The 18,645-nt window shown below is 35.3% G+C and overlaps 1 protein-coding gene across 1 annotated transcript in view; it reads left to right on the forward strand.

Moving 5' to 3' along the window:
• The first annotated feature begins 1,555 nt into the window (after nt 1–1,555).
• The window catches only part of LOC136026897 (polycomb protein suz12-A-like), a 93,053-nt gene continuing 75,963 nt past the window's right edge, over nt 1,556–18,645 (forward strand). The window contains exon 1 of the mRNA XM_065703715.1: nt 1,556–1,706. Within this exon, the coding sequence (XP_065559787.1) occupies nt 1,670–1,706 (37 nt within the window). The 5' untranslated portion in view covers nt 1,556–1,669. The remainder of the gene's footprint in view (nt 1,707–18,645) is intronic.

Here is an 18,645-nt window from a genome sequence, read left to right on the forward strand (position 1 = left end):
AGAAGAACATCGCCAAGTGCTAAAAACCATGTTTTGACCAAGATAGGCCCGGGTGTGCACAAAGCTTCCATTCATACTGGAGGTCCCAGGGACGTCTTGCTGTCCGGTTCTTAGCCGGCTTAAGCGCTTCGGTGCTGACTTGAGAAGATTTGTTGATTCCCGTCCTGTACTGGTATCTGGGATCACTGCTTTTCCTGACGCCAAAATTATTTCAATGATTTAAAGAACCAGACGGCATAAAAATAAAATATTGTAGTGGCATGTTAGTAAATTGAGAGGCAGGAGTCAATCCGGACTTGTCCCAGTTAAATATAAGAACTGGGCTACAATTAATGACAAAGAAAGAGCTAAAGAGAGATGGGCGGAACATTTTGAAAATATGCTAAGCTGAGATGCAGTTACAGTAAAAGATATAGAGAAAAATAAAAAAGTTTATCATACCTTTGATGTGAGGAGGAATCACCAATAGTAATAAAAAGGTCAAAAAATAATAAGGCTCGTGGTGCTGATAGTGTGGTAAATTAATATTTTAAGCATGGTGGCTCTGAGGGCAGAAATAAGTTACTGAAGATTATGAATAAAATTTTAGAAAAAGGGAAATACCTAATGATTTTAGGAAAACCTTAATTAAACCACTGTATAAGAAATGTGATAAGATTGAGTGTCGTTGTTACCGAGGCATTAGTCTGGTCTCTATAGGTAGTAAATTACTTATTAATCTGATAATTTTTAGACTGAGAGATGGTGTAGGCAAAACTTTAAGAGAAGAACATTGCGGTTTTAGGAAAGGTAGAGGATGTGTCGACCGAATTTTCTACTCTTAGGTTAATAATTCAGAAGTGCCTTAGTTGTCAAACACCCTTGGTCGTCAGTTTTAAAGATTATGAGCAAGCGTTTAGGAAAAGGTAGAGAGGTGATAGAAAAATCACCTTAATAATCTGAATGACTGGAAAAACTAATTTATGTAAATTAATGGTCAATATATGATGGCACTAATTACTTATAGTTTCGACTTTTGTTTTTTTTACTTGAAGTATCGACGACAATTTTTAGTTTTTAAAAGTTGTAATGATAAGAGAGTATATGTTACAATACATCTGTTTTCAGTAAAGCAAACAACGCTATAAGTCTTTGGAAGGCTCAAGGGATGGTAGCCCTGTTGATGTTTGCAGTAATGTCTGTTTGTTTTGCGTTTGAATGGATTATCTGTTTTAATTTCTTTTCTTTTTATGATTCATTTATCTAAATTTAGAAATATCTTGGACTTTCATGCTTAACATTATTATTTATTCCACCTCTGTTTGTTTTGACTTTGATTTATTCATTGATAGTAATATATGTTCGTTCTAAGATGAATTATTATAGAAATTTATTTCTGCTGGTCTCAGTTTTTTGTCTCCCACTTTTCTTTGAAAAACCTTCTGTTTTTAGAAATAATTTTGTAATCAGTACTTTTTAAGAGAGCTATTGAAATTTCCTTAGTTCCTGCCTAGTTATATTATTATTCTTACGCAGATAATTGTATAGCTTATTAAACATAGCCTATTTCAGGTTAATTTTAGATGCCGAAACTCGTACTCAAATCTACAATGTCAGTCAACGCTGCATGTTCTTCCGGCAAGGATTCTCTTGTTTGAATTAAAGGGGTGCTGAAATCGAGGAAAAAAATATGGGAGATGTAGATGTGTTTTACAGGATATTTGGAAGTAATTGCTGTTTTTACGATTTCTTAGGTGTTTAAAGAATCTTGGTAGTTCTTGGTAGCGAGAAGTTTTTAATGTTTCTTATAGTCCTAGGGCAGGAATTAAACAGGAAAAAAGTATATCATTATATTCTCCATTCAGGTTTTTTCCATATATTATAATTATTGCTCTGCTGTTTGTACAATATACCCATGACCTAATTTTCTTATGGCCTATTGTGTTTCTCTGAATCTCAATCCTAACAAAGTAGCCTAACCTAGGCCTACCAAAGTAAGGTAAAATATAATTGGCTACTTCAGAAATAAATTTGGGCCATATATTTGCACATTAGGGATGGATATAAAGTAAAGCAGGCCATCATGCATAATTTGTTAGGTAGGTTACAAATATTCTGCATATTCTATTGTGTAGACCAATGAGATTTGTTTTCTAACTTCACACTATCCAAAAATTTACCCCACCCCTCTACCCATAGTGTGCAAAGATATAGTTGAAATGACTCATTTTCCCTCTCTTCTGTCTTTTCTATTTGTTTAAACTGATTCTGTAATGCATCAATGAATGAACAACTTGAGAGGTAAGGGTTTATCATACTAGTAAAAATGCTGTTTCAACTACATCCCAGCCCTCACCTAAGAACAGATGAGGCCAGATATAGCCCTAAGCTAGGCGCCTACTTCAGGCAAAAGATTACTGATTTTTTCTAGATTAGCTCTATTTTGTTGGCTAGTATTGACCAACTATTAATGAGAAATAAACACACAAAGTAATAGAAAATCCACAAAATCAGGAAACTTTATCTACAGCCTAGGGCTATGCATGGTCATATTAGGTGAGGGCTATAATTTAGTTATGAAAGCAGTGATTATTATTTTTGGAAAAGAAATAGTGGGCAATACTGCAACAAGATTGCTTGTAAGAAGAAAACACTATAGCCTAATGACAGGAATTATATATGACAGGCTTATCAGTTCATTACTATTCAACACTGTATCCAAGTGTAATATTCACTTTTATGCCACCTCTCACTCTGTAGAAGACACTATAAAACCCTGAATGGTATTTTACAAAATTCTAAAATATGTTTTTTACTTCTATCATTCTGTTTGTGTCATCTGACTGCTTCAATTTACCCCCCCCACCCTTTAATAGAAAAATATATAGCCTACATTAAATATACCCAATAAAATATTGCTCTTGAAAATAATTTCTCATGTCTTTTGAAGCAAGATTATCAATAATGCTAAGACAATGAAAAGAGTCTATATCCATCTTATACTGAGAAGCTGAAGACAGCAGCTCTAAGCTTGACAAAAATAAAGGTAAAGGATACTGCATTAGACTTTACAGTCCCTACCAGTGGTGCTGATCTCCATTTCCTGACCCTTCAGCCAGGAAGTGCAATGGGGGGCTGGGGACCAACCATCCTGTGCTTTTGTGCACCCTTCCTGTTTACATTCCCCAGATTTCTCCAGGTACCCATTTAGAGCTGGGTTGACTCTGGCTAAGCTTACAGAGTCATGCCACTGACCCCCATCCCAAACTGAACAATTGGGATCCAAACCCACATCCTTTCAGACAAAGGATCCCAAATCCAGCACACCAACTGACTTGGCTAGGGCAGCTGTTTGACAAAGGTAAAGGTAAGGTAAAGGATACAGCATTAGACTTTACAGTCCCTACCGGCGGTGCTGATCTCCGTTTCTTGGCCCTTCAGCCAGGAAGTGCAATGGGGGGTTGGGGGCCAACCATCCTGTGCTTTCGCACACCCTTCCTGTTTACCTTCCCCAGATTTCTCCAGGTACCCATTTAAAGCTGGGTCGACTCTGGCTAAGCTTACAGAGTCATGCCACTGACTCCCATCCCAAACTGAACAATTGGGTACACTGGGATTCGAACCCGCGTCCTTTCAGACAAAGAATCCCAAACTATAAAATTTGTAAATTAACAATAAATGGTTGATTATTCATGAGGTGGTCTAATGCCATGATTATCTTATTTAACTCTGTATACATTATAGACACATTATCATACATTCTCTCACCCATTGGAATGATAAGAGGTGAGATAAGAGCTCCACATGCCAACTTTTCATTCATTATGGCACATCAATAAAAATATGGAAATGGTTTTTATATGTAATTGTATTTAGTTCTGCAATTTTTTCTGGATGAAAGCAATAGGAGTAAGTTCTTAAGTCCACTTTCAGAAATAAGAGTTTATTGTGGGGATTGACCAGCTCTATGGGGGGGGGGTTGTAGGTGCAATAGATTTTGATGGCACTGGGAATTTCTTTTGGGTATTGGCATATTCATTTGAAATGCCTCTATACATGGATAGATTTCTTAACCAGTTATGCCAGGTATGTGAGCTATCAGCTTCAATTTTTGTCAGGTAATTTATCAAAAGAAATCTTTGTCTTTCATTTAATGTTGATAATCCACTCTCAGTAAGCAGAAACTTAGTACTTGTTGGTTTCCTAAGGCCAAATATGAAATAGATTAAATCCTTTTGCATTCTTTCAATTTTTTACATCTGGGCCTTTGCACAAGCACCATAAACAGTGGCCCTATAATCAATGACGAGTCTCATATGTTATTCATAAAATTGGAGTAAAGTTTCCTCATTATAAACCCAGCATATGGATAGTAGTCTTTTTATTATTCTTATTTTTCTGTAGTATTCTTTTATTGTGTTGTTGATGTGAACTTGGAAATTAAGTTTTTGGCCAAGTTTGACACCTAGGTAATTAATTTGATTGTCCTCTGGAATAATTATTACATATAGAGTGAGTCTTGTATTAACATTATTTTGTTTATGGTGGAATTGGGTGATTTTTGACTTGGTGGGTGCAATAGGTAAGTCAGATTTTTTAGAAATTTTTCAAATTGGAAAAATTACTTTTGCAACTTTGAATGTGTAATCTCAAAGGTGTTGCCAGTTGCCCATAGTACCAGATAATCAGTATATTATAAATTGGTGTGTGGGAGACTCATGTCCCAGAAAAATAGGAAGAAGAGGAGGTAGCTGAGGACTGCAACCTGTGGAAGACCTTTGGTTATTATAGTTTTGGGTGAGAAGGGTGAACCCATGCAAACAATGAAACTCTGATTTTCTATAAAAGATTTTGTAAAGGATACTAGCTTTGGGGGTAATCAAAGACTTCCAAGTTTAGCTAAGTGAATCTGGTGGTTCTCATTGTCACATGCCCTTTCAAAATCTAGGAATCCTGTAACTAGGCCATTATTTTTAGATAGGGATTCACTTATTACATTTGTTTACAATATAAAAGCATCTGTTAAGGAGCAGTGTTTCCTGAAACCAGTTTGAGTATGAGGTATCATAAGCACTCCTGTGCTTTTCCATTACAGGAGTAATCATTATAGGCTTGTAAGACTCAGGCTCATGTTTGGGTTATTTTTTTTTTAATCTTGGTAGGAGGGATGGACATTTCCAAACATTGGGGAATGTTGATGAAGCCCATGCATGATTATAGCAATTTAAGCGTTCCTGTTTGTAAGAAGGGATAACATTTTTGGTCCATGTAGGGGGTATGTTATTGTACCTACTAGCAGCCTTAGCCCTAGTATGTTGTATTGCATTATTCAGTTCAAGAATTGAGAATAAATGGGTTATACATTCTGATCCTTGCTGTTACCCCCCAAATCAAGATTTGGGGGGTGATGCTGTTATTATTTGATGCTGTATTATTTGGGAAATGTGTTGCAAAGAATTTTGCCCTTTCAATATCATTATCATAATGGGTATTATTATATAATAGCTCACACTGGAGTGGGTTGGGGGATGTGTTTTTCCCACAGGTTTGGCTTATGAGTTTATGTATAATTGGCTCACATGTTTCTCTGGAAAGTAGTATTTGCACAAGTATTCCATTAGTTATGTTTAGCATTTATTATAGACCTATTGAGATTAACCCCTCCTAGTAATTTATTTAAATATGTAACAGTAGATGTTTTCTTTAAAATTTTTTAAGACATATTTTCCTAGCTGTCTTTTTTCTTCTCCATTTATTTTGGCAAACGTTTGTCCATCATGCTTTTGGAGTGTGTTTAGGAATTGTTTTCCTGGGTGTTGCCTTGGGGATTGTCCTGGGTAAGACTTGTAATTTCACCATCAAGCTTATTTTTGAACATAGTTCAATTAATATATTTGGGGGTATGTGACAGAATGTTAGATGGTTAATTTATTGAAGAAACTATGGCAAAGTGGTCTGTACAAAGGTTATCAGTTTCCTTTATATAAATTCTATTCAAAACATCTATTGACACACTTTGTAGGTCAGTTTTGAAAAATTTGCCACTTTTGTGATTAAAATGTGTGTTTAGATTTGAAGGGGTAACAATTGTTAATTCAGTATTATTTAATATCAAACTTTCAGTAAACTCACCAGCTTTATTTGCTGGCTTGTCCCCCACAAAAGGCTGTGGGCATTAAAATGTCTGCAAATAATTATGTTTTTTAGCATATTAGTATTATTTGTATAACTGAAGAAATCCATGGCATCTGTAGTTTGGCCATTAGGTTTATAAAATCTTATTATGTAAGTTTTGGTATTACTCAGCCAAACATTAATTCCAATTGTACCAATATCATTTAAAAATTCTGGAAAGTTAATGCTACACAATTTGATATTCATATTTATTAGTAAAGCTATACCACCTCCTTTTCTCTCTGACGACCTATCCTTTCTTAGAATTGTATATCCTGGAGACTTGTTAGTTTTTGGTCAAATGGGTTTCCTGAAGGCAAGCAATATTAATGGAATTATTATTCATAAAAGATATTAGTTCATTAAACATATTTTCAGAAAGTGATCTTACACTCCACTGAAGTGCTGAGATGTACTACTTTTTTGCTTTAATGTTCATATACCTCCTATTAGTGTTCATATTTCCTCCTCAACACCCTGCTCTTTACGCTAAAGTTTTTTACTGTTTTAAAAAGTAGAGTTGAGAAAAAGAGTCAAACTTTAGTGTAAAGAGCTTGGCGTTGAGAAGGGAGCAGCCCCTTTCATATAAAAAGTAATTTCTGTTCGTTTTAAGTTTTAATGTTGCTCCTTACTTTCAGTTAAAAAAACTTGTTTTTTTTTATTTAATTGCTTTGTGTGGCTGTTGTAGGTTCATAACTGAACTGCATTAGATTTTTGTATAAAGAGCCTATATTTGGTGTTAGCTTGCTTGCTTTTTCATCCAGCTTGTTTTTCATTAGGAGATTAATTCCTGGTAATGCTTTTGGTTCATTTCTGCCTGGGAGGGGTGGTCAGGCAAACCTCTTATCATTAGACATGGGGTTTAGTTGGCTCTGCCTTGGCAATTCTCTCCAATAGGAATGTGAACTGGGGTGTTTCAAGGAAGGAGTCTTGTGGGGGTGCTTGTTGCCTTGGGTAGGTTGGTATTGGGTTTTCTGTGAATAAAAGTACTGTGTTGTTTCATAAAGGGTTTAATTTGGTATGATGGGGTTGTATTTGCTTCCAGAGCTACTAATGGGTAAGGTATATATTTCTCTGTTGCTATTTGGATTGTTTGTGCTCGTTTTTTTTTTATATGCAGGGTGTAGTGTTTTATTGGAAGAATCATTGGAACCTTTGCAGTTTATACATGTAGGCTGAGCATCTTTACAATTTGCCATTCCTTTAGGGGAACTTTTACGTTTAGTGCAGGTTTTCAAGATTTTACTGGCTTTGTTTGTTGCATGTCCTAGTTTTAGACATTTTTGGCACTGGATTGGTTTTAGCTTTTAGGGTTTGTGAGGTTTCATTTGTCCAAAGAGGAATGTCTGGCCTAGGATATTGTTTTTTTTCTCTGAGTGTGAATAAGAACGACTTGCTTGACTTTGGTCATTTGCATTTGGCTTCCCCAGTTGGGTGACATCTGCTGCTGGGATTGGGTTACCATTTCTGTCAGCAAGCCCTTCCTTTAGCTCCTGAATAGGTATTTCTGGAGGGATTTTACGCACAACTATTTTAGTTGGGTAGTGGTTTGGGGTCCATAAAGCAGACTTTATTGGAATGTTAAGCAAGGTTTTTAAGTTAAGCAGCATCTTTACTGATTTGGAATCTTGGAGAGCTATTAGAAAAGTTCCATCACAGTTAATGTTTAAAGGAAATATTGATTTTTAACAATTTGAAGGTTGCAACCCTTATTAGAGCTATCTTATTTATGTCAAATGGGTTGTCAGGAGGAATTTATAAGTATATTCCAAGGTTTTTTGAAGGAGTAGTTGCACCAATTGGAGGGGAGTTAATTTTGATTGGGGATATTTTTTCCTTTTTTTGAGATTCTTTTTTGTGGGAGAAAAGCTCCACTTGCCACCTTCTCATTCATTTTGGACCCATCAACAGAAATTGGGGAATGGTTTTTATATGTAATTAAATACAAAAACAAGTTTTTTTTTTTACTGAAAGTAAGGAGCGACATTAAAACTTAAAACGAACAGAAATTACTTCGTATATGAATGGGGCTTCTTCCTCACCAACGCCCCGCTCTTTACGCTAAAGTTTGACTCTTTCTCTCAACTCTTCTTTTTAAAACAGTAAAAAACTTTAGCGTAAAGAGTGGGGCGTTGGCGAGGAAGAAGACCCTTTCATATACGAAGTAATTTCTGTTCGTTTTAAGTTTTAATGTCGCTCCTTACTTTCAGTTAAAAAAAACTTGTTTTTTTTATTTAAATTCTGAACGTTTTTGAATCAATACATGTTTTGGTTTTGGCCCTCCGCAGAGGAATAATTACAACGAAATTTGCATATTTTTTTTTGTCTCAATGGCTTTCTCATAATTTTGATCGAATGATTTTGAGAAAAAAGAGCGGGGGAGGAACCTTAATTGCCCTCCGATTTTTTGGTTAATTAAAAAGGCAACTAGAACTTTCAATTTTTTACGAATCTGTTTATTAGTAAAAGATATACGTAACTTATAAATTAGCATACGTAAAGAAGTTTTGTAGTCCCATGTTTTTATTACATATATGAGGAGGTTCGCCCCCTCGTCAGTACCTCGCTCTTTACACTAAAGCTTAAATTTTGTCGAATTCATTAAGAATGACCCCTGAATCACAAAAGCCGTAAAATAAATAGTTGAAATTACTAAAAAACTTTAGCGTACAGAGCGGGGTATTAGGAGGAGGTGAGCCCCTCATATGGGTAATAATTTCTGTTCGTTTTAAGTTTTAATGCTGCTCCTTACTTCCAGCTGCAAGAAAACTTTTTCATATTTATTTTTTCATTGTTTTTTTTTTTTTAAATAATGCTAGTAAATCCTGCGCTCCCTTCATGGAAATTTTCTTCCACCATGACAAATTCCTCGATGGAAAGTTCCCCCAGCCTATCCCCCTCTCCTCAATCCCTCCCCCCAACCAAAAAATCCTCCCGAAAACGCCTGCACACTTCCCAATAACCATTACTATATGTAAGCACTGGTCAAAGTTTATAACTTGTAGCCCCTCCCACTGGGACTGTGGGGGAGTAAGTCGTCCCAAAGACATAGTTATAAGGTTTTTCGACTACGCTGAATAAAATGGCTATCTCAGAATTTTGATCCGTTGACTTTGGGAAAATAATTAGCGTGGTCACTTTTTTTGGTCACTTAAACAGGGCACTAGAACTTTTTATTTCCGTTAGAATGAGCCCTGTCGCAACATTCTAGGACAACTGGGTCGATACGATCACCCCTGGGAAAAAAAAACAAAAAAACAAATAAATAAACACGCATCCGTGATCTGCCTTCTGGCAAAAAATACAAAATTCCACATTTTTGTAGATAGGAGCTTGAAACTTCTACAGTAGGGTTCTCTGATACGCTGAATCTGATGGTGTGGTTTTCGTTAAGATTCTATGACTTTTAGGGGGTGTTTCCCCCTATTTTCTAAAATAACGCAAATTTTCTCAGGCTCGTAACTTTTGATATGTAAAACTAAACTTGACGAAACTTATATATTTAAAATCAACTTTAAAATGCGATTCTTTTGATGTTGCTATTGGTATCAAAATTCCACTTTTTACAGTTTTGGTTACTATTGAGCCGGGTCGCTCCTTACTACAGTTCGTTACCACGAACTGTTTGATTGTATTAAATTCAGCAAATTTTCTCTGGATGAAATCAATGGGGGTAAGTTCTTTAGTCTCCTTTGAGAAATTAGTGTTTATTATGGGGATTAACGAACTCCAAGGGGAGAGGAATGTAGGTGCAATAGACTTTGCTTGCACTGGGAGTTTTGTCTGGGTACTGGTAAGTTCATTTGCAATGCCTCTATACACGGATGGATTTTTAACCAGTTATGCAGGGTATGTGAGCTAGTGGCTTCAGTTATGTCTGATAATTTATTAAAAGAAATCTTCATCTTTCATTTATTGTTGATAATCCACTCTCAGTAAGCAGAAACTTAGTACTTGTTGGTTTCCTAAGACCAACTATATGATGGATTATATCATTTTGTCTTGTTTTAATTTTTGAATCAGTGTCTTTGCACAAGCACCATAAACAATGAGAACATAATCAGTATGGGCTCTTAAATGTGATTTATAAAATTGGAGTAAAGTTTTCTCATTACAACCCAAGGGTGTGGATAGTAGTCTTTTTTTTGACCCGATTTTTTTTATAGCATTTTTTTTATTGGCTTTGTAAAGGTGGAAATTCAGTTTTTGTTCAAGTATAAGACCTAGATAATTTATTTGATTATCCTTTTGAATGATTGTTATTAAAAATTCACGTATTATATACTATAATTTAAACTATATAATTGTCCAGGGAGTCTCATTAAAGGAGTGCTGGGATACAATAGTAGTTGCAGTCATTCCTATGTAGCAAAAGTGCATTGAGTAGGTTATTTCTTTTTTCTTGTTTGAGTTCTGTACTGGACCATAAATCAACCCCACTTGAGCCTGTATATAGACCTAGGCCATATTCGAAAATCGGATAGTTTTGTTGGTTTGTATAATTTTTTTTTGGTGGGGAAGGGGAGATAGACAAAAAGCTCAACGAATTCAGCAAACTTTTGATATAGAGGGGATTATGTGGAGTCACTTTTTCATCACCTTTTAATGCTAACTCACTATATGTAACTTACACAGAACACAACTTTTTTACAAATTCTTGAAACAAATACTGGCTACAATATTGTTACTGTATGTTGATAAGTTAATGGTAGAGATGGAATTTCAAATAAAAGGAAACAAAGGATCCTGATGCCTCTTATCTTATCTTCATCTTCCCTTTCTTCCTTTTCTTATCCTATCTTCTTTTTATCATTCCTTTTATTTCTTTTCTATCATTCCTTTTATCTTGTCTTCCTATTCTTATCTTTATTCTTATCTTATTCTTATCTTATCTTCCTTTTTGTATGTACTGGTTTATTTCGACCTATCTTGAATACTTTGGATTCAATGTGCAGCTGGTGTTAGTTCAACTCTAAGGCTGATTAAAAGTAACCTTTCCATATGTCTTTCCAAAGTCATTAGTCTTCTGTATAAGGGACTAGTTAAGTTAGACTTGAAATGTCTCTAGCCTCCCTGTATTTTAAAAAAAAGACTTACAAGTTTTGGAAGATGTGCAGAGACATGCCACCAATGTCCAGCATGCAGAATTAGCTACAAGAATAGCTAAGCTGAAACTCCAAACATGTGTATACAGGAGAAATATAGATGGTACCATTCTAACCTATGAGTTAATGAAGGCTGACATTGTTTCCTGTTGTTGGTCCTAATTCAAGAAACAGAGGTTATTGGCTGAGACTTGTTAAGCAGTCTACCATAACCAGATTCCACTCTCAATTCTTTACCTGAAGAATCATCGACAGTTGGAACAAACTCTCCAAAGATAGAGTTACTGCTGAATCTGTTGACATTTCAAACAGTTCGTGGTAACGAACTGTAGTAAGGAGCGACCCGGCTCAATAGTAAACGACATCCTAAAAAACGGAATTTTGATGCTGAAACATACATCAAAAGGATTGGATTTTCATGCTGATTCTAAATATATAAGTTTCATCAAATTTAGTCTTTGTCATCAAAAGTTACGAGCCTGAGAAAATTTGGCTTATTTTGGAAAATAGGGGAAAACACCCCCTAAAAGCCATAGAATCTTAACGAAAATCACATCATCGCATTCGACGTATCAGAGAACCGTATAGCAAAAATTTCAAGCTCCTATCTACAAAAATGTGGAATTTCGTATATTTTGCCAGAAGACAAATCACGAGTGCGTGTTTATTTGTTTGTTGGTTTTTTTTCTTTCTTTTCCCCAGGGGTCATCGTATTGACCAAGTGGTCCTAGAACTTCGCAAGAGGGCTCATTCTAACAGAAATGAAAAGTTCTAGTGCCCTTTTTAAGTGGCCAAAAAATTGGAGGGCACCTTGGCCCCCTCCCACGCTCATTTTTTCCCCAGTTGGGTGACATCTGCTGCTGGGATTGGGTTACCATTTCTGTCAGCAAGCCCTTCCTTTAGCTCCTGAATAGGTATTTCTGGAGGGATTTTACGCACAACTATTTTAGTTGGGTAGTGGTTTGGGGTCCATAAAGCAGACTTTATTGGAATGTTAAGCAAGGTTTTTAAGTTAAGCAGCATCTCTACTGATTTGGAATCTTGGAGAGCTATTAGAAAAGTTCCATCACAGTTAATGTTTAAAGGAAATATTGATTTTTAACAATTTGAAGGTTGCAACCCTTATTAGAGCTATCTTATTTATGTCAAATGGGTTGTCAGGAGGAATTTATAAGTATATTCCAAGGTTTTTTGAAGGAGTAGTTGCACCAATTGGAGGGGAGTTAATTTTGATTGGGGATATTTTTTCCTTTTTTTGAGATTCTTTTTTGTGGGAGAAAAGCTCCACTTGCCACCTTCTCATTCATTTTGGACCCATCAACAGAAATTGGGGAATGGTTTTTATATGTAATTAAATACAAAAACAAGTTTTTTTTTTTAACTGAAAGTAAGGAGCGACATTAAAACTTAAAACGAACAGAAATTACTTCGCATATGAATGGGGCTTCTTCCTCACCAACGCCCCGCTCTTTACGCTAAAGTTTGACTCTTTCTCTCAACTCTTCTTTTTAAAACAGTAAAAAACTTTAGCGTAAAGAGCGGGGCGTTGGCGAGGAAGAAGCCCCTTTCATATACGAAGTAATTTCTGTTCGTTTTAAGTTTTAGTGTCGCTCCTTACTTTCAGTTAAAAAAAACTTGTTTTTTTTATTTAAATTCTGAACGTTTTTGAATCAATACATGTTTTGGTTTTGGCCCTCCGCAGAGGAATAATTACAACGAAATTTGCATATTTTTTTTTGGCTCAATGGCTTTCTCATAATTTTGATCGAATGATTTTGAGAAAAAAGAGCGGGGGAGGAACCTTAATTGCCCTCCGATTTTTTGGTTAATTAAAAAGGCAACTAGAACTTTCAATTTTTTACGAATCTGTTTATTAGTAAAAGATATACGTAACTTATAAATTAGCATACGTAAAGAAGTTTTGTAGTCCCATGTTTTTATTACATATATGAGGAGGTTCGCCCCCTCGTCAGTACCTCGCTCTTTACACTAAAGCTTAAATTTTGTCGAATTCATTAAGAATGACCCCTGAATCACAAAAGCCGTAAAATAAATAGTTGAAATTACTAAAAAACTTTAGCGTACAGAGCGGGGTATTAGGAGGAGGTGAGCCCCTTATATGGGTAATAATTTCTGTTCGTTTTAAGTTTTAATGCTGCTCCTTACTTCCAGCTGCAAGAAAACTTTTTCATATTTATTTTTTCATTGTTTTTTTTTTTTAAATAATGCTAGTAAATCCTGCGCTCCCTTCATGGAAATTTTCTTCCACCATGACAAATTCCTCGATGGAAAGTTCCCCCAGCCTATCCCCCTCTCCTCAATCCCTCCCCCCAACCAAAAAATCCTCCCGAAAACGCCTGCACACTTCCCAATAACCATTACTATATGTAAGCACTGGTCAAAGTTTATAACTTGTAGCCCCTCCCACTGGGACTGTGGGGGAGTAAGTCGTCCCAAAGACATAGTTATAAGGTTTTTCGACTACGCTGAATAAAATGGCTATCTCAGAATTTTGATCCGTTGACTTTGGGAAAATAATTAGCGTGGTCACTTTTTTTGGTCACTTAAACAGGGCACTAGAACTTTTTATTTCCGTTAGAATGAGCCCTGTCGCAACATTCTAGGACAACTGGGTCGATACGATCACCCCTGGAAAAAAAAAAAAAAAAACAAATAAATAAACACGTATCCGTGATCTGCCTTCTGGCAAAAAATATAAAATTCCACATTTTTGTAGATAGGAGCTTGAAACTTCTACAGTAGGGTTCTCTGATACGCTGAATCTGATGGTGTGGTTTTCGTTAAGATTCTATGACTTTTAGGGGGTGTTTCCCCCTATTTTCTAAAATAACGCAAATTTTCTCAGGCTCGTAACTTTTGATATGTAAAACTAAACTTGACGAAACTTATTTATTTAAAATCAACTTTAAAATGCGATTCTTTTGATGTTGCTATTGGTATCAAAATTCCACTTTTTACAGTTTTGGTTACTATTGAGCCGGGTCGCTCCTTACTACAGTTCGTTACCACGAACTGTTTGATTGTATTAAATTCAGCAAATTTTCTCTGGATGAAATCAATGGGGGTAAGTTCTTTAGTCTCCTTTGAGAAATTAGTGTTTATTATGGGGATTAACGAACTCCAAGGGGAGAGGAATGTAGGTGCAATAGACTTTGCTTGCACTGGGAGTTTTGTCTGGGTACTGGTAAGTTCATTTGCAATGCCTCTATACACGGATGGATTTTTAACCAGTTATGCAGGGTATGTGAGCTAGTGGCTTCAGTTATGTCTGATAATTTATTAAAAGAAATCTTCATCTTTCATTTATTGTTGATAATCCACTCTCAGTAAGCAGAAACTTAGTACTTGTTGGTTTCCTAAGACCAACTATATGATGGATTATATCATTTTGTCTTGTTTTAATTTTTGAATCAGTGTCTTTGCACAAGCACCATAAACAATGAGAACATAATCAGTATGGGCTCTTAAATGTGATTTATAAAATTGGAGTAAAGTTTTCTCATTACAACCCAAGGGTGTGGATAGTAGTCTTTTTTTTGACCCGATTTTTTTATAGCATTTTTTTTATTGGCTTTGTAAAGGTGGAAATTCAGTTTTTGTTCAAGTATAAGACCTAGATAATTTATTTGATTATCCTTTTGAATGATTATTATTAAAAATTCACGTATTATATACTATAATTTAAACTATATAATTGTCCAGGGAGTCTCATTAAAGGAGTGCTGGGATACAATAGTAGTTGCAGTCATTCCTATGTAGCAAAAGTGCATTGAGTAGGTTATTTCTTTTTTCTTGTTTGAGTTCTGTACTGGACCATAAATCAACCCCACTTGAGCCTGTATATAGACCTAGGCCATATTCGAAAATTGGATAGTTTTGTTGGTTTGTATAATTTTTTTTTGGTGGGGAAGGGGAGATAGACAAAAAGCTCAACGAATTCAGCAAACTTTTGATATAGAGGGGATTATGTGGAGTCACTTTTTCATCACCTTTTAATGCTAACTCACTATATGTAATTTACACAGAACACAACTTTTTTACAAATTCTTGAAACAAATACTGGCTACAATATTGTTACTGTATGTTGATAAGTTAATGGTAGAAATGGAATTTCAAATAAAAGGAAACAAAGGATCCTGATGCCTCTTATCTTATCTTCATCTTCCCTTTCTTCCTTTTCTTATCCTATCTTCTTTTTATCATTCCTTTTATTTCTTTTCTATCATTCCTTTTATCTTGTCTTCCTATTCTTATCTTTATTCTTATCTTATTCTTATCTTATCTTCCTTTTTGTATGTACTGGTTTATTTCGACCTATCTTGAATACTTTGGATTCAATGTGCTGCTGGTGTTAGTTCAACTCTAAGGCTGATTAAAAGTAACCTTTCCATATGTCTTTCCAAAGTCATTAGTCTTCTGTATAAGGGACTAGTTAAGTTAGACTTGAAATGTCTTTAGCCTCCCTGTATTAAAAAAAAAAGACTTACAAGTTTTGGAAGATGTGCAGAGACATGCCACCAATGTCCAGCATGCAGAATTAGCTACAAGAATAGCTAAGCTGAAACTCCAAACATGTGTATACAGGAGAAATATAGATGGTACCATTCTAACCTATGAGTTAATGAAGGCTGACATTGTTTCCTGTTGTTGGTCCTAATTCAAGAAACAGAGGTTATTGGCTAAGACTTGTTAAGCAGTCTACCATAACCAGATTCCACTCTCAATTCTTTACCTGAAGAATCATCGACAGTTGGAACAAACTCTCCAAAGATAGAGTTACTGCTGAATCTGTTGACATTTCAAACAGTTCGTGGTAACGAACTGTAGTAAGGAGCGACCCGGCTCAATAGTAAACGACATCCTAAAAAACGGAATTTTGATGCTAAAACATACATCAAAAGGATTGGATTTTCATGCTGATTCTAAATATATAAGTTTCATCAAATTTAGTCTTTGTCATCAAAAGTTACGAGCCTGAGAAAATTTGGCTTATTTTGGAAAATAGGGGAAAACACCCCCTAAAAGTCATAGAATCTTAACGAAAATCACATCATCGCATTCGACGTATCAGAGAACCGTATAGCAAAAATTTCAAGCTCCTATCTACAAAAATGTGGAATTTCGTATATTTTGCCAGAAGACAAATCACGGGTGCGTGTTTATTTGTTTGTTGGTTTTTTTTCTTTCTTTTCTCTAGGGGTCATCGTATTGACCAAGTGGTCCTAGAACTTCGCAAGAGGGCTCATTCTAACAGAAATGAAAAGTTCTAGTGCCCTTTTTAAGTGGCCAAAAAATTGGAGGGCACCTTGGCCCCCTCCCACGCTCATTTTTTCCCAAAGTCAACGGATCAAAATTTTGAGATAGCCATTTTGTTCCGCATAGTCGTGTCTTTGGGAATAACTTACTCCCCCACAATCTCTCATTTTTTTCCCAAAGTCAACGGATCAAAATTTTGAGATAGCCATTTTGTTCCGCATAGTCGTGTTTTGGAGGTGGGGTTGAGGGTAGGGGGCTATGGTGGAGGATCTTTCCTTGGAGGAATATGTCATGGAGGAAGAAAAATTCAATGAAAAGGGCGCAGGATTTTCTAGCATTACTATAAAAAAACAATGAAAAAATAAACATGAAAACTTTTTTCAATTGAAAGTAAGGGGTAGCATTGAAACTTAAGACGAACAGAGATTATTACGCATATGAGGGGTTCTAAAAATACTTCAGCATAAAGAGCGAGGTATTTAGGAGGAGATAAATACCTCGCTCTTTATGCTAAGTATTTTTAGTAATTTCAACTATTTATTCTAAGGCCTTTCTGATTCAGGGGTCATTCTTGAAGAATTGGGACAAAAGTTAAGATTTAGTGTAAAGAGTGAGGTATTAACGAGGGGACAAACCCCCTCGTATACGTATTAAAAATATAAGAATATAAAAGTTTGTTACGTAAGTTAATTCTTAAGTTACGTATATTTTTTACTAACAAAAACGTTCGTTAAAAATTAAAAGTTCTAGTTGCCTTTTTAAGTAACCGAAAAATTGTAGGGCAACTAGGCCTCCTTCCCCAACCCTTATTTCTCAAAATTGTCTGCTCAAAACTAAGAGAAAGCCGTTTTGCCAAAAAAAGAATTAATATACAAGTTTCATTTTAATAATTTATGTGCGGAGAGCCAAAATCAAACATGCATTAATTCAAAAACGTTCAGAAATTAAATAAAAAAAAACTAGTTTTTTTAGCTGAAAGTAAGGAGCGACATTAAAACTTAAAACGAACAGAAATTACTATATATGAATGGAAATTACTAATTACTGTATATGAAATGGGTTGTCCCCTCCACAATCCCTCGCTCTTTACGCTAAAGTTTGACTCTTTGCCACAATTCTACTTTTTAAAATAATTAAAAGCTTTAGAGTAAAGAGCGAGTGATTGTGGAGGGGACAACCCATTTCATATACGGAGTAATTTCTGTTCGTTTTAAGTTTTAATGTCGCTCCTTACTTTCAGCTAAAAAAACTAGTTTTTTTTTTATTTAATTCAAACAAAGACTGGATGCTGACTGGTCCTCAAGAGAGTGTAAACGTGACTGGGAAGCTACTAATCATCCAAGTGCACATGGCCAATAAACAAAAATGAAAACATCTTCAATCATCAACTCTGGAGCTTCACAAGGGAAAATCCTTAGATTACTCCAAGCACCAATTTAGGGTAATATGAGCCTTGACCACTGACCTATTTTCAACACTTAATATCTAAAAGATCCTTAAACTGAAAGGTTCACTTTTGGATGTTACATCCCAGATTAGCAGATGAAGTGTTTGTAAACTATCTTGTAATTCAAAAGTTTTTACACCTTTAGCTTACTTAAAAATTAATACAGGAGAATCAATCATATTTTATAAAGACTTGTCATTTTTGCTGTGCAAATTACATTTCCTTGTCACCCTAGATTTGTTGCTTAACATGTGTGATTAAATAAAAAAAAAAAAGTTTTTTTAAAACTGAAAGTGAAGAGCGACATTAAAACCTAAAACGAACAGAAATTATTCCTTTATTCCCGGCCATCCCCTCCTCAACGCCTCGCTCTTTACGCTAAAGCTGTTTATTGCTTTAAAAAGTAGATTTTTGAGAAAGAGTCAAACTTTTGTGTAAAAAGAGGGGCGTTGAGGAGGGGAAAGCCCTTTTCATATACGGAATAATTTCTGTTCGTTTTAATTTTTGATGTCGCTCCTTACTTTCAGTTAAAAAGACGCTAAATTTTGAATTTTGTTTCAATTCTTTAAGAATGACCCCTGAATCACAAAGGCCGTTTAATTAGAATAAATATTTCTTTTGAAATTACTAAAAAAATACTTTAGCGTAAAGAGCGAGGTATTG

The sequence above is a fragment of the Artemia franciscana genome, chromosome 5 (genome assembly GCF_032884065.1).
Source record: "Artemia franciscana chromosome 5, ASM3288406v1, whole genome shotgun sequence".
In the NCBI taxonomy this organism is placed as follows: Eukaryota; Metazoa; Arthropoda; class Branchiopoda; order Anostraca; family Artemiidae; genus Artemia; species Artemia franciscana.